This window comes from Mustela nivalis (assembly GCF_964662115.1).
Source record: "Mustela nivalis genome assembly, chromosome: 5".
Taxonomy (NCBI): Eukaryota; Metazoa; Chordata; class Mammalia; order Carnivora; family Mustelidae; genus Mustela; species Mustela nivalis.
In genome coordinates this window covers 139,017,969-139,043,415 of record NC_139024.1, presented here as the reverse complement: position 1 = coordinate 139,043,415, position 25,447 = coordinate 139,017,969, and the positions used below count along the sequence as shown (strand labels likewise).

At 51.7% G+C, this 25,447-nt stretch overlaps 1 protein-coding gene across 13 annotated transcripts in view; it reads right to left on the bottom strand.

Moving 5' to 3' along the window:
• The window catches only part of RREB1 (ras responsive element binding protein 1), a 173,869-nt gene that overhangs the window by 25,702 nt on the left and 122,720 nt on the right, over positions 1-25,447 (bottom strand). For 12 of the 13 annotated variants that reach the window (XM_082729798.1, XM_082729803.1, XM_082729796.1 and 9 more), the window contains 2 exons: positions 10,533-10,677; positions 9,872-10,005 (listed from right to left, as the gene is read on the bottom strand). In XM_082729798.1, the coding sequence (XP_082585924.1) occupies positions 9,872-10,005; positions 10,533-10,677 (279 nt within the window). Of the gene's footprint in view, positions 1-9,871; positions 10,006-10,532; positions 10,678-11,345; positions 11,435-25,447 lie in introns of those variants that run through there. The other variant, XM_082729795.1, reaches the window with a different exon arrangement.

The following is a 25,447-nucleotide window of genomic DNA, read 5'->3' as shown; positions in this document are numbered from 1 at the left end:
CTCACCGCAGCTCCTACTACAAACCAGTGTCCCTTCTACAGTCTACTTAGGGCCATAGTTCCAGCCTTTCTGTGCTTTCTGCCGGTGAGACCATGGTTTGAGACCGCTCCAAGCAGAGCGCCGAACCCCGTGCGTGAGCGCGAGGAGCTGCGATGTGCGACTGGTAGAAGTGCATGTGTCACACGAGCTCTGTTCAAGCGAGTTGCGGTGCCAGGGGGCGGGACTTCACTGTTCTCCGGTCCATGCCATTCACCAACTAAGATTTCTTTAAACAGAAACAAATGTAAAACCAGAGTCTGTGTTGATTAGGTGATGACAATGTAGCAGGGGTTCCCAAGACAGTAACCCTGTTTCCTCTAGGAACAACGGTTTCCTATTCACTAATTCTGTGTTGCTGCAGTCCCTGGGGACAGAACGACTGGGAGTAACAGTAAGTGACGGCGGGTTCACTCCCCGAGGACTTACACTGGACTCTCAGGGCACTGAGAGCAGATCCACATCCGAGTCACTGCATGGACATCTTTATTTGCAGTTTTACACTGCGTTTGTTCGTTTAAGATTTTATTTGAGAGAGAGAGAGCACAAGCAGGGAGGGGGAAAGGCAGGCAGAGAGAGAAGCAGGCTCCCTGCTGAGCAGAGAGCCCGACGCGGGGCTCAATCCCCAGACCCTGAGATCATGACCTGAGCCGAAGGCAGAGGCTTAACCCACTGAGCCACCCAGGTGTCCCGATAAGGAAAGTTCCTCTTCTTTTTCTCTTGTACCCTAGAGACCTTTCGGAACACCATCCCCGAGTCTATTCCACTGGTGCACAGCTGGTGGGCTAGTAAGACGACTTGGGGTGAGGGGTGTCACAAGTCGGTGTTCTGAGAGGGAGGACAGCATCTCAAGATACGGCAGTGAGAACTGATGGCAGCTGTCGCAGCCGCGAGTTCCTACTGACACGGTTTCCTTCACTTCTCTCGGACATGTCTGTCCCCTCCATCCTCTTGTTCATCTCCAAACCCCTCCCATTTCTGGCACCCAGGAGAATTTCACTCATAGTAGGTGCTCCGTAAACACACGGCTGCATTAACCGCACCAGCCACAAGCTGTGTGTGCCCCCTGGAAGGCAGCCGGGGAGCGGTGTGGGATGGGCTCAGGGACCAGAGACGGCGGGAGGGAAGCGGAGGTTGTGGCGATCTCGGACAATTTATTTCTTCTGTATTCTGATTGCCTGCTTCAGAGGCAACTTCCCAAACAGGCTTATATAGTGAGAATTACAGGTCCTCAAATCTGTCCTCAAATCTCCCAGGCCTGGGAGAGCTCTTCCCCAACCTTCCCTGGGCCCCTGACTGCTCCCCTATCTGTAACATGGGGATTCTTAGAGTTACAGTCAGCGACGGAGAAGAAAATGCTTGGAAAGCTACGAGGGGCTACTCCAAACTTAACCACGAGATCCTACGGCTCGGAACAAAAACCATCAGGAATAGCCCATTTCCTGGCCATGAGAGCCAACGTGAAAACGCAGGGAAAATGAATTTCGAAAGGACGTGCTCTCTCTCTTCATTCTTAAGAACTTTACCACAGTCTCCACTGTTTCTGTTTCATCTGGAGACACACAGAAGAAATGTGCATTCTTTCTGGTCGCCGTCTGTCCCGCACCACCTGCTTCCCTGCACCACCCCACACCCCTGCCCCCAGCCCTGGTCCTGGGGCCACAGCTCAGAAGAGAAGCGCATGCCATCCTGGCCTGCACATGCCCTCAGAGCCTCCTAATAAAATCTGAATGAGGCCCAGAGCCACGACTTAACGCCTCTCCATTCCTGGGATTCAATCAGTGTGTTCCTATTTCACTTCTGAAAAGCTGCAGAATGTCATCTCATAAGCTGCTCCAAAGTGGTGGCGGGGAGGGGGGGATAAAAACCTGCTTTGAAACCAGAAGCACAGCGCAGGGATGGTTACAAGAAAGAAAATGAAACGCCACAGAAAAACGCTGCTTCCCATCTCTCACTCGGCACCTGTTGGCAGACTTTAAATAAAACCAGTGTGGAAAACCATCACCCAGAAATGTTGGCCAGGCTTTGTCAGCCAGAGACACTCCGGTTCAACCAGCCTTCCCAAGGCCCGGGGAAGAACACTTTGCAACTGTTTCTAAAGAGCTCTTCAAGGACAATGGAGATCATTGTTCATCTGTGGGCGACACTGCTCCCTGAGGGCCCTGACCTAGGGGTGTTTGCTAACCTCACTTGGGCTTGTCAGTCTTCACGAAGACCATGGCTATGGGTCAGGTGGGCCCCACCGCTTTCCCCGCCCCTCTGGGCTTGTGGGATCTCTCCAGCATGCCCCGGATGCCAGCCGCGCCAGGGACCCACGGGCGGCACCACTGCAGGACATGCCGAAGGAGCAGGACCTCCCTTTAGAAGTCGTGGGACCGCCGAGCGCTGGAGGGCGATTGCATCTTGCCTGTGAACCTAAGAGTGTGCCAGAGGGAAATCTTACAGACGCAAGAGATTGCTTTCCGATACTGAGGGAATGCAAGAGGAGGGCAGCTTTCCCACACGGAGAACTTCACCGTCAGTTAAGATCAGTGCTTTTGGGGGAAAGCGTTCAACTAGTGAATGCCAGCCATGGGGTTTACAGATGCCAACAGAACTCTTCTTTAAAAAAAAAAAAAAAAAAAAAAAAAAAATTTTTTTTTTTTACATCGCCTATAATGTTAATCACTCGAAGGGAAACAACAATTCATCAGCGGGAAAAACTCTGCAAAGACAAGGTGAGGTTACAAATCAAACACAGGGATGAATACTACCGGGGACATTTGGCTTGTCCTCAACTTACACACACACACACCTGTGTATGCATGAGCTCCAAATCATTCTGCTCATAGAAACAGTGTTTCCGGACCCCAAGACAGTCCACCAGAGCCTGTTTCACCCAGAAAACACCTGAATTCTAGCACATGTTACAAAATGCTTCTAGCAGAAAGAGAACTTCGTGTAGAGTCCTGGAGATCTTACCATGCCTCGCCCCCCACCCCAGGCCCCCAGTGACATCCCAGCCTCCCGCAGAGCTGGCTTCGTCATGGTGGCTCCTGTTACGGGGCCCAGGGCTCTGCAGTTGGGTTAGGGGTGTGTGGGAAGGCAGGAGGGATGGTCTTGGGGCATGAAGTCAGGGCTGTCCTAATAGCAAAGGGGTGAAGCAGCTGCCTCCAGCTTATCTGCCCCCCACCCCCGCCTCTCTTAGCACTGCCTGCGGTGTCATGGAAAGGGTATGGGTAGGTGTGAAGCTCAGATAGGAGAGGCCTGGGGTGGGGGTGTCAGGGGAGGGAAATGCCTCCCAGCAGCATGCAGGGGGGATGAGCCGAGTTTCCACTGCGGCCCCTGGGGCTGGAGGGACACACACCAACACAGGGACACACCACCACCACCAATATATACACTTTACGCATGGTCCTTGCTGTCCCTTCTGCAGAAATAAACAAAATCACACAGCAGAGGGGCCCCAGGTTTGACGTGGGCTGGCCTGGAGGAGAAGCCCAGTTCTCACAGGCATGGGGATCTACGCTGGTTTGAAGCCACAGAGAGACCCGACCCCGCCAGCTGCGGCTCAGCCTCCGCCGCTGGCTGTCACAGGCCCACAGACAAGGGCAAGGGCGGGAAGAAGCCAGCTCCAGCCTATCAAGAGGATCCTCTCCTTCCTTAGCTGAGGGCCCTGTCCTTTCAACTCTCCAAGGACCCGAGTGACAATGAATGGTGTCCCTACGCATACCCAGATCCACCACTAGTCTTCCAAAGACAAAAGATAAAATTTTAAAGTCGCAAATCGAGGGTGGATGCACGCGTCCCACAGCGTGCCTGTGACAATGGGACCGGGCACCGGGCATCAGTTCTCTTGTAACCGGTGCCCTTGTGCGAAGACGCTGCATCCTTCACATCCTGCCTTCTCACTGATTTCTCCCAAGAGAACTACAGAACCCTGCGCTGGGGCGGAAACGTGCACTGGGACGAACGTGCTCTTCCCATAGGGGTGCACGGGGTGAGGGTCCAAGGAAGCCTGGCACAAAGCCAGCACTTCTGAAGGCTCAAAGGAGAGCAAACAGTTACCCTACCAGGAACTGCCGTCACCCTTCGGGACGCCAGCTCTGCAATGAGACATGTGTCCCCAGCGACAGGAGCGGGTTCCCCAGACAGCCTTCCCAGAGGACCTACGATGGGAAGGAAGCCTGCAAACACATCCAAGACAGAGAGTCAAGCCCAGGGAAACCTGAAGACAAAGTTACGAGCAACGGGCTTTACTGAAGTGGGAAAGCAAGGCCACCAAAAGGCTTTAAAATGAAAACCCTGTGGCTAAATAGATTTGGGGATTATGAGCTCCTCCCAGTGTGTGCCACAGTCCTACTGTACTCATCTGGTGACCTCAGCGCTCCAGAACAAGAAGAAAACTCGGACGTCCACGCAAAAGCTTAAGAGCAGACTGAAGAGAGAACCAGAACCTTCCCGTCAGGTGCCTCACCTTGATGGCCATGTCATATCCACCAGGATGGCAATTAAGGGGCAGGGGACCTCCATCAAGAACGGTTTTTATTTAAATTATATATATTTTCCTATGCTAAATATATTTAATTTTTGAAAGCCTGCTTTGGCAAATTTCAAACATTAGGAAACATCCCTTTAGAACCTCCAGTTTCCCTAAACATCTAAGAAAAGGATGTGTGGTTCTACTATTTAAAAGCTATCCAGCCCCTTCAAGCTTCTAACTATCCAGCATTCACAGCTGGATTACAAAATGCGGTGGGCAGGACTCAAACCAAATTTAAACGGTTCTTCAGCTTCCCAACCTTTACAGAAGCAAAGCTAGATGAAAGGGGCTGTTGATGACGAGGACTCAAGGGCAGACTGCTTTCATGTTCTCTTGTCAAATACAAAGTATCTGGGAGAAGCTCCTGAATGGGACGCCTCAGTTTCCCTGAAATAGGATACCCATCCGAGGGCTGCACTGCTCCCTTCCTCCTCACCACAGACCACAGATGCATTTTCCAGCCGGGGAACCAGCTCGGCTCACCTGGGGTCCAGGGACACACTAGGTGGCCGGCTGGGATGGGGCTGGCCGGCAGAACCCTGACTCCACGACTCTGTTCAGAGGACAATGACTGGCAGATGCCCAGTTCCTTCTCCAACCCACAGCACACTCTTAATGGCTGGACACCGGACAGTGGCTCACACTCCTACTCCCTGAGCAGCCAGCGGGCCGGGACCCTGTCATCAGAACCCAGGAGATACCTTCCTGGGAAAGCTGAGCTCACTGGGCTACTTCCTTGAGATACTGAATTTCTTGCTCATTACAGAGTTTTAATCCAGAGACTGACATTCCTTTTTTAAAGGGATTTCATGCTTCATTTTTCTCCTGCTCAGTCTCCAGAGGCAGAAAGGGGTAAGTGCAAACAACCTCTCCTGGGAGCCCCACCCGGCTCAGACATTCCTGCCCTGGTGCCCACCCTCCCCTCCCCTCCCCTCCCCTCCCCTCCCCTCCCCTCCCCTCCCAGCCCGAGAACTGACATCCAACAGCTGCACTAATCTCTCTCAGTTGCTGGGAGCAACAGTGAGGGCCCTGTGACAGGGCCCTGGCCAGTGGCGGGCGGCAGCTTGCCCTCCCCACGCCCAGGAATCCACCAGACTGCACACCGCGTCCTGACACCCTGGCCAGACTGTTCAACTAACCAGTGTGGCGTGAAGTCGGGGCAGGTCCGAGGCACTTCACAGCGGACAGGCTGGGGTGAGCACAGAAGCTGGGGGCCACCTTGGCTCTCAATAGCCTGAGCCCCGGGAGAGGCCCTCGGGCAGGGAGGAAAGGGGACATCATGACAATGTTGTCTCCAACTTCCAGGTTGGCCGTGGGGGCAAGGGGGCAACAATGATGACACCAGACACAGACACACACGTGCGTCACCTCCCCCCACCCCGGGCCCTTTTTTAGCTCTCAACACTGTTTCAAACCTGCCTCCACCTGGCCAAGCCACCGACCGCTGGGACTCTTCAATACAAGATGTTAATGACTATTTTCTATATTCTTTCCTTATTTCTAGGATGACATTTAAGTGTGGCACCAATACCATGTCAATGAGTCTGAGAGGCTCCCTGTAGGTGATGGGGCGTGCAGGGGAGGGGCTACAGCAAAGGGAGCCAAGCATTCCTTGGAACACTTGAGAACGCAGAAGAAAGAAGGTTCTGGTACCTTGCTCCACCACCAGGACGAGGGGGTGGCCTTTGGCCTGGCCCGCACGCCTGTGACAACACGTACCCTCACTGTGCAGGACAGGCCCACCTACAGCAGGGAGGCTGTACCCTTGAGAGCTTACTCGTGTTCCCCGAAGACTGATTCCTGACCTAGATTCCAGATAACCGAGATCAAGAACTTGATCAGACGGAGGACAGCCTCCACCTGGAGGAAACCGTGAGGTACCACCCCAGCTCGTCCCATGGAAAACGTCAAGGGAAGCTTTACACTGACTGCTCAGGCTCCCTCTGCAAACGTTCCTGGTGTCCTTCCTGGCCCCGAACATGTCCCTTTTGCTGTGTTTTGTAACTGCCCACTTCCTTGTTTTCTGACTAGCCCTCGAGGGGCCCTGGCTCCAACATCACTGTTTTTTCCCTTCAAGTCTGGTGAAGTGCCTGACATACAGTCAGCACTCAATCATTTGGATCCATTTTAATGGAAATAATTTAAAAATTATTTATTATCTGCATTTCTTTCATCAAGAAGCCACGTAACATCAGACAATAACTTCTGCTGAATTCTGCCCTCAGCAGCAGCCCCAGAGCCAAGAAACCCGCCAGCTGTCACCCCCTCCTGGCCCAGCACCCACCCCACCCCCCAACCCCGCTAGCCTTAGACTAGTCATTCACACGCAAGACCAGGGGCCTCTCCAGGCACCTCCTACCCCCGCTGTAGGCGACTTGTCCTGGCCTGCGTCTATGCAGTGGGCTCTGCACACCTGAACCGTGGCTGGCTCAGACTCAGAGGGGCCGTGACTGTACCCCACACCCGGACTGTGTGTAGCCAGGAATGCGAAACGCATCACCAACAGTTTTTACACTGATTGTACGCTGACACTCTATTTTTGGTATTGTTGCTATGAGCATGATCAGTTCTGCCTATTTCTTTTTCTTTTCTAAAAGGTGACCAGTAGAACATTTAAAACACTCTGCCCATCACCGTCTGATTCCAAACGCCAGCTCTCTGCCACTCCCCCTTGTCTAGGGGGCTGCGGATTTAGTGCTGGTCATGTCAGGGCCCAAGCAACACCCAGCACGAGCTACAGCCACACGAGCAGCTTCCTGCCTGCCTTTCGCTCTACATTCAGCTTTGTGAACTTGCAAAAGGAATGGGGAACAGACTCGGCATTTACACCCATTTGGACTTCCAACACTTTCTATTAAGGGACAATAGGCACTTTGCCAGCTTTGGGGACGGAGCGGGGGGTGGTCAGAGCAGGAGAGCGAGAAGCCAACAGCTGTTTTGAGTTACAAACTTTCTGTTTAAGCCGGTAGCATCCCACTGTGGTTCTGCTGCCGCTGGGGTTTGCAAATGGAGTCGGTGTCTATTTTAGCTCTGGGTTAACAAGCAGTCTCTCCCACCGGCTCCTGTCACAGTTCACTGGCTGGCTGGGCCCCGCCGGCTCCTGCCTGCCCCCACGGCCTCCTCTGATAGCAGGCTATTATGTGGAACAGCGGAGCAGAGAGGACAAGAGGGGAATTAACTATGTTCTATAATCAAGTCCCTTTGGTTTCCAGATGCAAGCCCCACCCCACATCGCAGCAGCCACTAGACAGGGGACGGCTGGCTCGCCCCCCACAACGGATGGGCTGCGGGCACAGCATCCAGGGGCTCCAGCAGGGTGGAAGACGGCTGGTCGGGGCCGAGTCCCCAGCCCGCTACAACGCTGTTCTGGGCAACCCCTCACCAGACAGAAGCCATCATTCCCGAGCAGGCAAGGAGAATAGGCAGGACTTCACGGTGCATCTGCCTCGCCACAGCCTTGGGGACACGGCACATGAATTACCCACTAAGGCGTGCAGAGCAGGACGAGCAGCATCCAATGCACTTCCCATCCCCACCTCAGAGCAGCAAGGCCAGCCCGTCCCTGGGGCAGGTGCTGGTCTGGGAGGCCCTGCTCCAGGGGAAGCCAGCCCCTCCTCCAGGCTCGAGCTTCTGCTCTCACTGCTATATGCCGTGCTGTACACACGCCGGCGGCCCCATCTCTCTCGCGAGAGTCTGATTATTCTCTCTGTAGGATGGGACTCTCTAGAAGGGGCAAATGGATTGTTCATAAGATGGTATGTGATCCCAAGTGAAATAGAACACCTAGAGGAGCTCCGAGACGCGCAGTGCGTTCCCACTCTGTAGTGCCCGGTCCCATGGCTGACTGGCAGGGGCACAGGGTGGTGGCTGGGGTCCCACGTGCGATTGTGGGTTGTGCCCACAACTCACCCCGTGAGGCCTCACCTCTGCTCAGGCTCTCAGCTGAGAAAGCCATCAACATTCGCTGCCCACCACAACCCCACATCCTGGGGATGCTGTGGACATTCACGAGACCGTGAATATTCCTGCATCTCTCAGGACAGGGCCTGCAAAAGGAAGGGCCAAGTGCCTTTTCCTGATGGACAGAAGGACAGCAGGAATCTAAGGCCTGAAAAGGAACACGGGGATTACGTGGCGCGAGGGTCACGGCCAGCTGGCAGAGGTCCCTCGAGAGCAGGGTGGGATCCGGGAGTTCTGACCACCAGCCTCTGCTATGCGGCCAGCAGGCACTGTCCCGAGATGGGGGAGTGATGAAAAGACATTCTGTAGCACCTCAATGGCTCAGCAGTTTAAACTCTTCATTCTTTCTTCTCCTAACGGAAAAATATCCAGCGAACGTGAGGAAGTATAATGCTATCTGAGGCGGATTTCATTACCACACGGTGAGGCTTTTCCCCTGATTCTTCACTCCCAAGTCACAACCTAACACGTGTCCTGAGAGGAAGAGCGGGTCCAGACATCGGTGAGTCTGACAGGCGTCCAGACTCTGGCTCCCAAGCTGTCTCCTGAAACCCAGCCCCGCGAGCGTGCACGCGCTTGCCCTGTTCTGAGAGAAGCCTCAGCCACGCCTTGCAGGACATCACCTTCCGATCCGGTCGCTCCCCTGTGGCCTTTGGTTCTTCTTGGTGCTTAAAAATCACAGCAGTAGCCTTTTTAAAAGTGGCAATTCTGCCAAAACCGTTCCAAGCCTGTCTGTCACTAAGAACACGGGACTTGCTGCTCGATGAGAAAGTTCTGCGAGATGGGGAAGGAAAGCTGAGGGGACCCCGTCCGCAGCCTGGCCCTGAGCACCGCTGGAGAGTCCTTGCCAGCCACCGTCTCTGCCTGGGCAGGGGAAGGAGCCCCAAACTTGGAGCCAGCAACCCAGACCAACAGAACCTGCACCTCTCGCTGTCTGCCTGTGTCGGGCTTCATGTTCGGTTGAGGGCCTTGCAGGAAGCAGAAGCCTTCTTACCCCTCAAGGCTTTTGTAAGGTTTCTGTGCTACCAGTCTGATCCAGGCAAAACACTAACGAGCAGCTGGTATGCCCTCCCGTCCTTACCACACGCTCCTGCACAACTAACAGTCACCTGGGCTGCAACACCTCTTGTGTCACAGAAAACATGCTTGCTGCCCCAAAGTCCCCTGTCACAGGGGAGCCCCATGCACCGGGCCCTCACAACTGCTCCGAGGGCCTGGCCTGTCACCAAACCCAAGTCAAATCCCTTCAGCTCAGTCTGGAGGACGAGGGAGTGAGGATTGGCCCTATGTCTGAGGGCACCGGAATGAAAAAAAGCTTTCCAGACGACAGATGCGTTCCAGCCCCTCTCCTACCTTAGTGGGTTATCTGAGTGGGTTTCCATGTGGGTCTCCAGTCCATACTTGCAAACGAACTCCTTAAAGCATATGGGGCAGTGAAACACTTCTTCAGCTTTCTCCAAGTCCCCCGGCTGCCCATCTTCCACCATCTTGGGGGGAAAGGAAAAAAGTGAAGTCATGAAGGAAGTCTCCCATACGGGTCTGCTTCAGAAGAGAAGCCCAATACTCAGTCCACATCTACAGGGAGGCCACAGACCAGTCCTTCATCCATGCAGCAAATCCTCCCCCAACACTTCCACCCCCAACCTTCAACCCACTCATTCATTTCAACCACGCTTAGGGAGCACCCGGTGTCTGGCAGGGACAGAGAACAACAGGAGTCCCTAACGGCATAAGCTTCCCCTCCAGCTGGAGAAACCAAACAGCACAGAGCAACGAAACAAGCTCCTCCCGTCGCGGGGCTCAGCGTGCGGGGCCCACAGAGGAAGTGCACACGGGGAATGCTTTCCTGCAGACACCTTGCAAAAACAGTGTCAGAAGACATAGATTAAAAGCGCAGGATGTCTGCCAAGTCCCCAGACTGTGAGAATAAAGACTAGAGGTATTTCTGCCAGGAGTCCCGTGGTTAGGCACATCGGTGCAAGTCGGTGAGGGGCGTGGTAGCGGTGGCAAGAACCTTTTTAGCAGGTGCTGGGTCTTCTTTCTCTGACTCGGCATCGAGACTCAGTTTCCTCTTGGAGGGCAGCCGCCGACGCTTCAGTGGGGATGGGGGTGCCGTAGCTGTAGCACTGTTAGGGTCCTTCTCGTGAATCTTCATATGTCTGGAAAGAACACACACACATACACACACACTGTGATTTGGCAAAAAACTGAGTTGGTTGGTTTCTTCTAAATTTTTCATGTTTTTTGTATAATATGTTTAGGTGTTGACTGAATTTTCTTTAAGACAGACAGTACGATTTATACAGTGACCACTCTCTTTTTAAAGCCTTCTACGGGGGCGCCTAGGTGGCTCAGTGGGTTAAGCCTCTGCCTTCGGCTCAGGTCATGGTCCCGGGGTCCTGGGATTGAGCCCCGCATCGGGCTCTCTGCTCAGTGGGAAGCTGCTTCCCCCTCTCTCTCTGCCTGCCTCTCTGCCTACTTGTGATCTTTATCAAATAAATTTTTTAAAAATCTTAAAAAAAAAAAAGTCACTGCTTAACCTCTCATTCTAAGAAAAAAGAATAAAGCCTTCTATGATCTCCCTGAAGCTCTCCACAAAGCTCTCACAGGTGTTATCCAAAAATGTCGCTCAACGCTTTGCTGTCTGTTGGAAGACATTCTGAATTTCACTGACACCAGTGAGATGAAAAAACCATCTGATTGCCTCTTGTACGTATTCAGATGAGAAGTACTACTTCAGGACACACGACTCTACAGGACAAGGGATCCCCAGACACGGCCCGCTCACACATCGAGCGATCACTCTGCACTCGCCCCCAGAACCCACCTCGCACACGCCGGCACTACGTGCTCGCTCTCCTCTGCTTTCGGAGAAGGCACGCTGGGGGTCGAATCTGACAAGTGCTAACGCAGCCCATGTCTGGAGTGAACCTGAAAGGCTTTCCGTGTTGTTCACGGTGTTACGCGGATTTACAGATGGTGCGCGGAGCGGGGGCAAGGCAATGAGTAAGCTGCACGCCGCGACCCTGACATCTGCAGGGCCGGGAACACACGTGTGAGAAAACATTACATACAGTCTGTCTGTCTGCTCTGCAAAGAAAGCTTAACGGGTGGCCTGATTTAAGTGGCCTTACTGGAACGTTCTAAAGCAAACACCCTAAGTACACGGTCCCAAGGCCCATAAGGAGGGCGAGGTATTACAAAAAAGATGGTCAGTCTCAATTTCCTTCCTTTGTGACATAAAAAGTTTGGTTTTCCTAATGACAATCGTCATCACCGTCATAGTCTTTGGGGGTTAAACTGTGCCAGATGTAGGAACAAAGTCTCAGTTTCTTAGAAAGAACTCTTTCATTGGATTATCTCACTGGGGAAGTACATAGGAAAGAGGAGAGACTGCAAGGCGTTCAGTCCCACTTCCAGGCGGTCCTGTCACACTTCCAGAAAGAAGCGCAACTCAGCTCAGCTCCTTCTTTAGAGGGGAAAGGCCAGGGTTGACAAGGCTAAGAAGCCTGTAATTGGCAAGCAGGACAATTCAGGTGCGTGGGCCAATGGTGCAAAGAGACAGTTGCGGTAAGTCCTTTCCTCCCTGACAATCCTGCCCTGTGCTACCCACGGGTGTGCGGGGCTCAGACCCTGGGCATCTCCTATTCCATTGTATAGACATATTTTAGGAGGCAGAGGGCCCCCACACCAGCCCTGACTATCTGCCCTGGCTCACAAAGCACCAGCCCAGCAAAGCCACCAGTAGGTGGGATGTGGCCTTGCCCGGGAGGGGACCGGCCTCAGGCCAAACCTCTGTTCTCCAGGTTGGGGGGCTCGGGGTGGGGAGTGGAGGGCAGGTCAGTGTGGTGGAGCAGGAAAACCTAAAGGAGAAAATGGAAGAGAAGCACCAAGCCCATGCCCACCTAATTTTTTGCTGAGATTATCAGGGAAGAATGCTTTATTATAACTTCTTGGCCATCTAAAGCCCCAGGAAAGGTCTTGGGAACCAAGAGCCTCATTCTAAGTACCCTCTCTATTCCAAGCTGATTGGGATTTAGAGAACATGACTTACTATCAGTGTTTAGAAGGAAAAAGGAAAAGGCTAGCAAGGTTGATTATTTATTGTATCGCATAGTTCAGTTTTAGAAATGTAAAAATAAAATGTTTTAAAGCACCTAAGAACTCAGGAAGTAAGAAAAATACCATGGGATGTAAGTTAGCACCAACCCTCTCAACTAATCACTAAAACATCAAGTGAGAGACGAATGCCTTCTCTGCGGCCAACAGGTGACCTGTGCCCATGAACACGAGACCACAAACCACCTCTGACAACCAGAAGGGACTCACTCACTCAAGCTACACCTTTTTTTTTTTTTTTTTAAAGATTTTATTTATTTATTTGACAGAGAGAGATTACAAGTAGGCAGAGAGGCAGGCAGAGAGAGAGAGAGGAGGAAGCAGGCTCCCTGCTGAGCAGAGAGCCCGATGCGGGGCTCGATCCCAGGACCCTGAGATCATGACCTGAGCTGAAGGCAGCGGCTTAACCCACTGAGCCACCCAGGTGCCCCCAAGCTACACCTTTATTACCTAGTTCTGGGGTGTGTTGGAAGCGGTTTCCACAGAACAGAGGACGAGGAAGGACAGCAGAAAGCACACAGTGAGGACCTGGTGGGGATTTACGGATCCTCATGCCCACTCTGCAGACGAGGCCGCACAAGAGGAGAGGCTGACACGCCCGGGCCCTCACAGTCAGGATGGACCCAAGTGTGCCCGCTGTTGCGTTTGGGCTCTCCCCCCAGACTGCCTCAAGGCAAGCCTTCGATCTGTGTTCTGGATCACTGGCAGGAACCTCAGGGATCCGGCCCGACCCTGGACACTTCCTCTCCAAATGACGGTGGTCCAAGACCTCGCACCTGGTACCAAGCTCTAGCCCAATGTCAAGAGAACGAAAGAGATCACTCTCCACCCCCAGTTCTGCCTCTGTCTTCTTTTGAAAATCTGGGCTGCCCTTGAGCTGCCTCGTTGCTAAAGGCAGAAAAAGGAGACCAGATCAAAGCAGTCTCAGAGGGCTTGGTGGCAAGCACGTCAAGGCACTCTAGTTCTCCGGCTGAGCCCTTTGGAACTTCAGGTTCAAAGCTCCAGCGTGCTGCTCCCTTTTGGGGTTCAATCTCCGATTGGGGAGTTTCCAGTCTGTCCCTTCGGCAACATGGTGACCAACAGCTGCAGGTTCATAAACTCAACTCAGTCCAGAGTCCGGCTGCCAGGGTCTGGGGGCTTCAGCTGTTTCTGAAGCTGGATATGATGTGTAGTTGAGACATCGTGTAACCTGGCCCCTTCCCTTCTTCCCTGGGCTCCGACAGCAGGAGTGGCAACACTAACTGTCCACTTCCTCCCGAACGCTCACAGGAAGTGGGGCGTGCCACCAAAATGAGCGAGTAATGGCCTCTTCCCCCCCAGAGTGTGGCCAATGCAGACAGGAAGGCTGAAGGGGCGGGCAATTCTGTCTCTTCTTTAGAAGGCTTGCATTGGTTTTTCTCTCAGGTTTTATTTCAAGGACGAATGCTTCTCGTTTCTACATACCCTAAGCACCCGTCCACTTCAGTGAGCCTCAGATCTGGCAGGGAGCTGAGATGCTAGCCAGCTTCCCCCCAGCACAGAAAGCCCCCAGCGTACCAGACAGATTGGCATTTTATGATGCTCGAACACTTTTCCATTTTCAACGATGCTAATTATTAAAACCATCTTTTCCGTGTTGAGCCAAAAATCCCATCCTTCCTTTAAATGCATATCTGTCCTCGGGGGCAATGTCGAATCAAGTCTATGTTATCTCCTAGAGGGCAGCTCTTCCATTAATTCAAGAGGACTATGGCATTTCTCCAAAGTTTCTCTTCGCGGAGTTAGGCAACTCCAACTCCTCCAGCCAGCCCCCTCAGGCTCTGCCAAATCATACCGGTGATTCCTAACCTTGGGATGTGCCCCAGTGCATGGCTCTCTCTTCAGCCATGCTGGATCACAACGACTGGCCATCTGGCTGTGGTCTGAGGGTACAGGGCACAGGACTGGGGTGACCACCTCTGCAGGTGGTGTAAACAGAGCTGGGGTTCCCGTGTGTGTGCTCAACGGTGATGTCACACCCTCAGCTCCAACTAAGATCCCCGTGACTTCTTCGCTCCAACAGCCATCGAGCCCGGTCTCGTCCACTCTACACTTGAACCCTTTCCACCTTTTCATTTGCCAGACTGGCAGGGCTGAGACATGAGCGGCATTGGTGCTGCTCTCACGCACTGTTGATGGGAGCAAAAATGGAACGGACCTTTCTGTAACGCGGCTGAGCAACAGGGAGCAGGATTTTAAATATGTATGCCCTTTATTCCAGCAATTTCACTCCGAGGACTTGGTCTTGAAGATCCAGAGCTGAACAAATGTGCAGGGACTTATGCACAAGGACTGAGGTATCATGAGAACTCACGATGGTACGCTGCAGAAACACCGACATGCAACGGCTGCGTTTTCAATGGGCCGCTCTTAACATTTCAAATGACCTCCTTGATCTCCCTCTTGCCCTGCTTCTGGACACCGCAGCCAGGCAGAGCTTCTAAAGCACCACTCACATCACACCACTCCCCTGCTCGTTAAATGCCTCCAACGGCTCCCTTCCCAGAACTGAGCGAGCCTTGGCCCATTTCTCAGGCCTCATCTGTTGACACCCCTATCCTGATTCAGACTCCATGACAAGCATCCCACCATCTCACACAGAGGCTCTCACGTCCATGACCCTGTTTCACCTTCCTCAAAGAACATACCAGAAACTGGAAATACAGTGTATTTCACTCGTTTGACTATTTCCTCAGCCTCAACCAAAAATAAGTTTCATCATAGCACTGGCCCTCGGTGTCACCTGGTGGGTGGTCGACTGCCAGACGGCTGAATGGCCGGACTGACGGACGGATGAAGGACGTGCAGAAAACCTGTCCACCTGCCATCTCTCTACAGCCATGTCCTCAGCCTCCAAGAAACCTCATGATTAATGCCCTTCCTAGGGTTTAATGTGGGGAAACTCGACAGGAGACTATAAACACTGCTGTGGTAAAGGGACCTGAATGAAAAACACCAAAAAATGAATACTGAGGACCCAGGCGAATTTCTCCCATTATCGGTACAAATCTGTGTTCATATATTCAAAACTCCACCTATGTTCACAGTAAACTGCTTTTGGCACAAAATTCTAGAACTTTCCTTCAGAGGCATGTCACTTCAGTCATAGAAATCCTGCCACACCGTGGCCTAAGGAAGGAATGTTATCAGAACTCTTTGAGGATTCAAGTGAAGTTTTCTCCCATTCGTAACACCCGGGCTGGGGGCCTGGTGCCCAGCCCTGGTGGTGTCTGTCTGGCAGGGGGGGTTGGGGAAGAAGGCAGGTCTCCATAGTAATGAGCAAAACAAATAAAGTGGAAAAAAAATTCTAAATCCAAGTACTTTTTAGTACTGATAGGGGTCTACGTTGGATTTTGGCATGGATGCTGATTTTTCAACTCAAATTTTCCTCTTGTCAATGTAATCCTTTATTTTCTAAAATGTAAAAAACACCCAGTTTAGCTACGGGGGGCTGTTCTTAAGGACACCGAACACACCCTGGCTACACAAACACATCTTGTACAAGAGCTGAATGCCAGTCTAGTTACTCAGCAGAGACCCACCAACCTCTGAAGCATATCCTTTTCTTCCTCCCTGAACTCCCTCACCTCCGGCTCTCCACATACAGGAACCTTCTGCTTACCTCTCTTTGGCAGGTAAGGCTGCAGGCTTGGAAAGAAAGGCAAACTCTTACCACTTGAGCACTGGCTCAAGAGAAGCGAGTGGGAATTCGGGTAGCCGACAAAGCAAATCTGGGTAAGACAACGGCGTAGAACAGAGACCATGTGATGGCGGAGAAGTCTTGGGGGTGGTCTTGAGAACCGAGACGGTGCAGACATATCCCAGTTCTACCACTCAGCACCGGGGAGACACAAGCTCCCTAGACTACCTCACCTTCAGTTTCCAAAGTGAAACGGGGACCAAACTGCCAGTCTCAAGCTGCGGTCCTCCAGCCGGGAGCTTGTCACAAATGCCAGTTCTCAGGCCTGCAGACTCAGAGACTCGAGGCCAGGGCCCAGCACGTTGGATTTCCACAAGCTCTCCAGGTGACACTCCTGCCTGCTCAGCTAAGAGACCCTCTGCACCACAGTTCACTTCTTCAACTCTTCATCCTGGTCACAGGCTCGGTTACCCACCGGACTGGAGTGTCGCCATTTTGGGGGATACGAACACGCGGCCACTCCCAAGGCTCACACTGTAATATACCAGCAGGCGCTGTATGCGTTTAGCGGGCGTAAGTATGTCACCAAAATGGTGATGAAATATAATATTCTCAAAATTACTTTGGGGGGTCAGATCCTTTGGAAAACTTTCAATGAGTTTAAAGGATCACCCACTAGAAGGCATCCTTGTGTTCTGTTCTTCCTTAGCTAACACCGGCCGTGTTCTTCCATAGCTACTTTACCCCGTTTACCTGAGCAGGTCAAAGTTCAGGCAAGATCTAGACCCTTCTGGTATTTGCTAACTTTTCCTGCTTGCTTCATTTCTTCATAGGTTTTATTAACCTAGGAGCTGAATTGTTTGATCCTCTGAGCGAACGGCATTATAAGGAAGGTCACTCTTTCAGCACACAGGACACAAACCATACACAAATAGCACTCGGTTCTGCTTGGGGGGGCGGGGTGTGCACCAAACTGAAGTCGACAGGCTCCGACAGGTTTCTGCAGCCTGATGATAGATCTAGCCCCATTCCTACCGGTGCTCGCTTTGCTTTTCCAACAAAGTCTTGTGATAGCCAAAAGAGGGAATGAATCAGATTAACAAGCACCACCGCTCCACAACCTGCATCTCGGGCCAAAAAGAAGTCAGCCTCCAGAAAGATTCCTGTCCGTCTGTGTAACAGACGTACAGGGAAGGGGTTTGGAGGCGGAGAGCCAGGAGTGATACCTGCACGTCAGTCCAGGCCTATGCCAGCACCCGAGGGGCGGGGAGAGCAGTGAAGACAGAGGCGGACAAGGGGCCGGGGAGAGGCTGCCAAGGCTTCAAGCATCTGACTCCCAGTGTGGTTCCACCTCTGCGCTCAGAGCCACCTTCTAGTAATTCGGGTGTTGTTCACGCTCAATCATGCTGATCCAGAAGGCAGGTCACGCCAGCTGTGCCTGGGTGTGGAGGAAGGTCGGACGACGACATCGGTGGATGTAAGCAGCCTCGCTGACTGAAGACAGCGCTCTCGGAAAGCTCTAGAAGTCAGCCTGTGGTGAGGTGTGTGCCTCAGAGAGGCGTCTCCCTACCGTCCTCAGGATGGCTGTTGCAGATTGCTCCCAGAGCTCTCAGAACGCTTCTGCTCAAGCACCCGGATATTATACACCACCCCCCAGCCCTGCCCCCACAGGCCGGCGACACTCCAAGTCTTCTGACTTTAAAGACCATATCCCCCATCAGCTTTTCTCCATAAGCTCCTCCTTCCCTGCAAGACAGGGAGACACACCCCAAGGGTACAGAATGTCTCCCCTCCTGTGGACCACAGCCTGGCATGCTGGTGGTGCCGGTGGAGGCACAGATCAGACCAGGATGCCAAGACAAAGCATCAGCTGGAAGTGTGGGGTACCAGGAGTCCTGGTCCCTGTTGCTGAAGACAGCTGCCTTCCATGCTTCTCCCTCTCCACCGCTCCTTGGCCCACAGCTAACTCCAGGGCACAATCCTGGCTGACCCCCCATTCTGCCCTCTGTCTCTGGGGTCCCCTGCAGTGGTGAAGGCACTTCCTTCTCTATCCTGCTCTCATGCAAAACCCCAGCACACACACTTCCTCCCTGATAGACAGAGCTGGGTTATGACGCCTGAGCAGCAGGTGTCCCTTGCAGGCCCCACTCTCCCTGCTGTCCTGTAAGAGGAGAAAGGCAACCTTCTGGCTATTAAAGTCCTTTCCCCTACCTTCTGAACTGATCCTGGAGTACAACATTCTCCAGTTATTGATGGTTTACTTAGAAAACAGAGGGCCCTTCACGGCTCATTCTAAAGCTCCTTCCTCCTCTCTTGGTGTTCAAATACAGTGTAGGGGAGGCCTGGCTGTTGGCCCATGTCAATAAATATCAACCTTTGCAAAAGCTTTATTCTAGACCCTGTTCCTAAACAGGTTCTTTGGATTGGTACACCTTAAACCCTCTTGCACTTTTTCTCCTTCCTTTGCCTGCCCTTGTTTTGCTAAAGTAATCTGCCAGAACACTCTCTGTACGTTATTTGGCTCCCTGGATACCTGTGTACAATACCCACAAAGACACACAGTACGTATTTCCCTATAAAATCACAGATTCCTAAATAACAAACAAAAGACATCAGAGGTTCAATGTGTTGAGCTCTCTGACCCACAGAGAACTCTCATTCACGCAGAGCTAAAATTGGCCTGCCTGGACTGTCCCTGTGCTAAACCAGGAAACAGTAAGTAGAACATTACCACTTTCCCACCTGATGGTCCCTTAGATCTTCTCAGGCGACCACGTTTTGTAAAATGGACTCTTCCCCTTGTTTGGGCTAACCGCCCTCCTAGACAGCCCAAGGCCCCAAACCCAGGAGGGACTCCCAGAGCTGCAGCCTTTGGTGATGGAGCCCACCGGAAGTTGACATTCCGGAAGTGCAGCCCAGAGCCATTAGCTCTGAGGGAAGCAATCAGTACCACCTCAAACCCCAGCGGACGGCTGAGTATCTACAGTCAAGCCAATCCCCAGTCCTGACCGTCACGGCAGACTGGAAAGGTGGTCTCCCAGACCCTTTCCTAACTTCAGCCCCGAAGGCAGTTGGCTTTAGCTTGCTTTCTTAAAGACAGTAGCACCTAGTTACTCACATCCTTTTTCTTTCTGCAGAGGAGGAAGAGATGACTATCTCCCCAGTAAGGCAGTGCCAACTCACTGCTGGCTACTCCTCAGCCTCTTCCAAAAGAGGAACAGGAAACTCTCAGGCTGAGTTGGTCGTGATGGCCCGCCACATGCCATAGAGGGAAATGGAAGGTGTGGGTGCTGGGTGCAGAGAAGGGGCACGGGCAAAAGGAAAGTCACCACCACTATGGGGACGCCACACTGTATTCTTCAGGGGCAAGGGAGACACAGCCAGGAAGGAAAGGGGGACCAAGGTCATGTGTCTGATGTAAGAGGGGAAAAAAAGATGAACACAAATGAATTAAAAAAAAAAAAAAAAAAGATCGCCTGCTAAAACCCAGCTAGGCAACAGGGCCCCTTCTCTGTGAGGGCATTGGTTCCCAACCCCCTTGCACCTCCAATGGGATGGATGTGGTACACACGGGCATGTGCTTGCCTGAGGGGACCCGAATCCCCAAACGATGGGCTGCAGGGGAAAGTGGGACACTGCTCTACCCACAGGAACCCGGGAAGAGAGGGCCAGGATTTTGTTCCAATCTCAGCTGAACCTGTAGCATCGTGGAACTCCGTCTTCCCACCTGTAAATCTGCAACAGTCCTCTCCAGCGAGCGGGGTTACATAAGCGCGGAGAGTAAGGACTAAGGGTTGACACTACATACTGATCCCTCTTATGCAACCGAATCTGGTGTAAAGCAACACAAAATCTCTCCCGACTGAAGACCAACAAGCTCTCTACCAGCCCTAAGCCCCGCAGGCGGCTGAGCAGCAAGGCCCTCTAGCACACAGTCATGCCCAGGGCAGGGAGCAGGGCTTCGCTGTGATGAGGACCTCTGCTAAGCTTTCTGGGCTGCCTGCTTACTTTTTAGTGGGGGGGAGGGGGTGGCGGTGGGAGACAGAATTTGCTGCTAATCACCTTCCTTAACAAATCAGAAAAACGTTGACAGTGAGTGGGCACGTTTTGATGTTTGCTAGCACCAGCTTGTCCAGCCCAAACAGGTCGGACAGGTTGAATATTTAAACAAAGGTGGAAAAATGCAAGGTATAAAGCACGAGGTGTAGAGCTGCGGGCTTAAGTTTGTGATCTAACGCTGGCAGGCAGGCTCGCTCTCCTCCTCCCCTGTTTGCTACTTTGATAGTATAGGACGAAGGGGGACACGGGCTCAGGATCTGTTTGAAGTTGCAGGGACATGGGCAGAGGGCAGGGTAGGAGAGGAGGAGGGCGTGCGGCGGGGTCTGGAGCAGGGGCGGGCCCTCGGTCCTCATCCTACCCCAGCAAACACATACCTTACCTTCTGTGACCTAATTTCTAGCTCTCACAACTGCCACGCCGTTCAAGTGTGGGCAAGCATGGATGCTCCAGATATTGGTGCCGTGAATTCACCACTCTTACTTGGTGTAACTGAGCTTTCGGAATATTTCAACAAGACAGATCAGAAATGCCATGGTGCCGGGGCACCTGGGTGGCTCAGTTGTTAAGCAGCTGCCTTGGGCTCGGGTCATGATCCCAGGGTCCTAAGATCGAGCCCCGCATCAGGCTCCCTGCTCAGCGGGAAGCCTGCTTCTCCCTGTTCCCCTCCCCCTGCTGTGTTCCTCTCTCTGCTGTGTCTCTCTCTGTCAAATAAATAAATAAAATCTTAAAAGGAAAAAAAATACCATAATGCTTGCATTTGAAAGAAACATCTTTTGCGTCTGCTCAGCCAAGAGAGGAGCAAACCCAACTTATGAGCTTTAGCATCCCGGGGGCTAAATGATGATGAACTCCTTCATGATGAAGCAGTTTGTAAATGTGAGAAACGGTGATGGAATGAAAAGGCCTTCACATCCCCGCACCTGCAGACTTCTGGTCTGCCCTCTTTGGTGTAACTGAACTTGACCTGGTCCTCAGGAGGAAAATGCTGAATAAAATATGGGCACAGGCAGCAAGGCCATTTTTCAAATATCATTTCAGAAAAGTAAGCTATGCTCACCGTGAGGGGTACTAGGAAAGAAAAAACAAAGTAGAATGGAAAATGTTTTAGAGAATGTCAAACATAAAATGGGCTTCGCGAGAGACTATCAACTGAAATGGGTCAACTTTCAGCTTTGGTCTTTTCTTATGTTTTTTACTTCATCTGAAAAATGAAATTCTGTGACCAATCACTCTGACCTGTTCTTTTTCTCCTAGTGGTAGCCTTCTGCTATTTGCAGATTTCTAAAATGTAAAAGTCAGAATTCAGAAAAGAACCACAGGCTCTCATCAAATAGTATAAATGCAAATCCACACGTGAAACAGACCAGCGCCTCAAAACAAGCAATCCCCCCCCACCAAAAGAAGGGTTTGACTAATAATGAGGATTTTCAGAAAAGAAAATTCAGGCCTATGGCACACAGCCTGTCTACAAAATACCCCTTTCAGATTGCCAGGTTCTTAGATGGCAGCTTAGGGCACCCTCGTGGTTGAAGGTCATAGTCTCTTTTCTCAGTTTTGTAAACACACGTGCTTATGAACACGTGGAAGGAACTGGGGGGTTAAGTGTCCCAGGAGAGAAGGGAAAGGAAGGGAACCACAATTTGCCGAACATTTATGTGAGCCAGGGGCTTGGGTGTATATTACAGCCTTTAACACTCACGCTGTCCAACTCTTGGGAGCAGAACGCAGCCCCATGACAGATGAAGGAGCATCCCTTATCGGCCTCGGCCAGAGAGGAAGGAAGAGCTCTCAGAGGACACACAGAGAGGCTGCCTTTACACAAACCACTACTGCACTTAAAATACAGGCACACGGGTTTCATTTTCAGCTGATGAGATGTAAAGAGAAGGCGAAGAGCGTTTAAATATAATCACACAATAAACTCACTTGGTGAAAGCTTAATAATGCTACTGGGGGAAACTAGGAAGTCAGACAACTTGCTGTGATACATAGATTTGTCAATGCTGATGCTCAGGGGGAAAATCCTGGGCCTTTTAATGATGTGGACTCTCAAAGAGAATGAAAAGCATATTAAGAAGCATGTTCACAGAATGAAGTATGACATTTATAGGACGGTTTTTTTTTTCCTAGTTAAAAAAGTGGCAATTCTGTTAAAGAAAAGCTTTCTAAGGGCACCTGGGTGGCTCAGTGGGTTATGTGTCTGCCTTTGGCTCAGGTCATGATCTCAGGGTCCTGGGATCGAGTTCCACATCAAGTTCCACATCGAGTTCCACTGCCGAGCAGGGAGCCTGCTTCCCCTTCTCTCTGCCTGCCTCTCTGCCTACTTGTGATATCTCTCTGTGTCAAATAAATTTAAAAAATTTTTAATAAAAAAAGAAATGAAAAGCTTTCTAAGACTGTACTTGAAATATGACTATTTCAGTATCCATTGTACTAAGACAGATGAGAACTGCCTCGATACCCAAGTACAACCATCAAAAACCACCAGGGAGTCACCAAACACCACCAAATGTACGCAGTCCTGAGTCCAGCAATACCACATGTTCCCATCGCACTGACTGCACACACACCATGAAACTCCCCACAAACCCCTCAACCACCTTTTAAGAGCTGCACACATGGTCACAGGACATTTACCATCTTCTAAGTGCAACCCAATGTGTTAAGGTTTCTGCGGAGTCACCTAAAGAGATTTTCTTCTGATTTGTCTTTCCCTCCAGGGAAAGACACTTAAGTTGTAGATAACCGAAAAGTCATTATATAATCATTTCTTCCTTCTTTCCCTCCCTCCCTGCTTCCTTCTTAGAGAAGGGGGAGGGACAGAGAGAGACTCCTAAGCAGGCTCTATGCCCAGTACAGAGCCCAACATGGGGCTCCGTCCCTTAACACCGAAAGATCACAATTTGAGCCAAAATCAAGAGTTGATTGCTCAACTGACAGGGCCATCCAGATGCCCCATTTCCTCCTTTTTAGTAGAAAAAAAAATGCACCTAGTCCTAAGTAGGGTGACCCACAGATTTTTATCCTCCGAATTACTTCCTCCCATGGGACCTGATACCTTTCTTCCTTCACAGAGATACATCAGGGAAGTGTGTACCTGGTGATTTAGACTTGTTTCAAGATGTGCCTAGCTGAACCTGAGCACCCACCCCGACTCTGGAGAAAGAGCAAGTCCCCAAACTAGTTCCAGGTCGTCCTCAGAAACTCATTATTACCATGAGTGAAGTTCACAGGGCCCTTCCCCTTGCTGGCTCTGAGGATAAAGAAGGGATTGTCCCCTTCCAAGACACTGTCCGACCCCTGCTCCTTCTGTCCTCCACTGCTGGCCACCTGTTCAGATACCCAAGTTCACTTGTGCATGCCAAGGGCTGGCTCCGCCTAAGCATCTGAGAGTAGTGAGCTAAATTCAGAGCCTCTGTGGTCTCATCTGTCATGGAGCAGGTCACATTTCTGCGCAGTGAACGTTTTCTTCCAGCATAATAGGAACACATAAGCCTCTGTTCCTGAAGACTGCTGTCCAGTGGCATCCTCAGGCTCTGTCTCCTGTACTTAGCAACAGAAAAAGTCATGCCTGTTGCAGCAGGGAAGAAAGCCCATGCCAGACAACTAGATGACGTTCCCGGGATTTCCCTGCCTCATGTTTGCCCTTCTGCGACACGGCCGAAAGGAGCACCCAATCCTGCTCTTTGGAGAATGAATGGCGAAGCCACTTAGGAAAGCCTGCTCCTGCCACGGTGTCCGGTGTGTCTGAAACGCAACACGCTCTCCACAACTCTCTTTGTTAGCTTAAAGTTCCATAGTTTGTAAAATGAGGAGCAAAGTGGAAATTAATTTCCTATTTTCCCAAGGCAATTATGGAGGGGCAAAAGACAGACACCCATCTCAGAGGTAAGATTTCTTCCAGAGGAGATCCGTTTCAATCTTCTCTTTCAAACATCATCACTTCTTCACAGCTCTGAAGTCCAGCACTTTCTGGAAAGTTTTGCTAATTGCAAAGCTCAATGCCCTTTTTCCTACATTGAGCTCTCCCAGCGGGTGTGCTCTGGCTCAGTTTCCCAAGTTTGTTTTGGAAGACAAGCACCGCTCAATCCAAATTTTCAACGTGGGAGCAGCTGATAAAGAATTCTGGGAAGTTAAAAGCTGGAGGCATGGTGATGTTTCCGTGATACATGTTTTGCACTTGATGAAGCATATTATTCTGCCCAGGAACTCGGCTGCGGTCAGAGTGGTTTGGGATGAAAGATTTCCAAAACTCAAAAACACGAGAGTCTGCAGACAGGGAAGTGGCAGCTTGAACAACTGTACCAGGTCTGCTAAGAGATCGAGAAGGCCTTTTTGCCTGGGTGCTGAGGGTCCTTCCTGTCCTACCACTAAGATAAAGAAAACTAGATAAAAGGACTCAGTCCCCTTATAAACAGAGATAACTACTGTATCCTCATATGATGACTCGCCACACAAGGAAAGAGATGGAGTTGCTTCATAAAGTGTGTGGCGACAGAGTACCTCAATGTCAGTTAAGAACCACCTGAAACTGAAAAAGATCTAGTTCCTGGGGTCTGGGTTGCAAGAGGTTTGAAGCCAACAGGAGTGTGGGGGCGGAGCCCAGATCGGCCCCCCACAGCATGCTGCTCGGGAAGGCAGGGCTTATCTGGAAGAACGTGCCAGAAGAACGCAGAGATAACCATCACCTCTGCATGTGCACAGGCCTTTCCGAGTAGCAGGGCTGAGCGGGACGCCCAAGGAAGGTCACCTGTGTGTTCCTAAGTGACACTGGGTGCCACACCAGCCTTGTGGAATCAAGCCTTGGGGAAATGGCTCTAGAGAGCCACACCACAGGGATCTGCACCCCTCGGGGGAGAGAGGGAAGATCAGTGCCAGAGACGAAGGGAGGGGTGGGGCATGTATGTTCCCCAGACGCTCGGGGTCTCTGGTCACCACCCCCACCCCCAAACGCCGCCCCAGGGGAGCTCCCGGCTCTCCTGATCCCAGCTGGTGCCACAGACCTGGGAAAGCAGAAGCAGCAGCAGCAGCAGCAGCAGCAGCAGCAGAAGGAAAATAAGAAAGGAGAAAGAGCAAACTTCCATCTTGAGCAG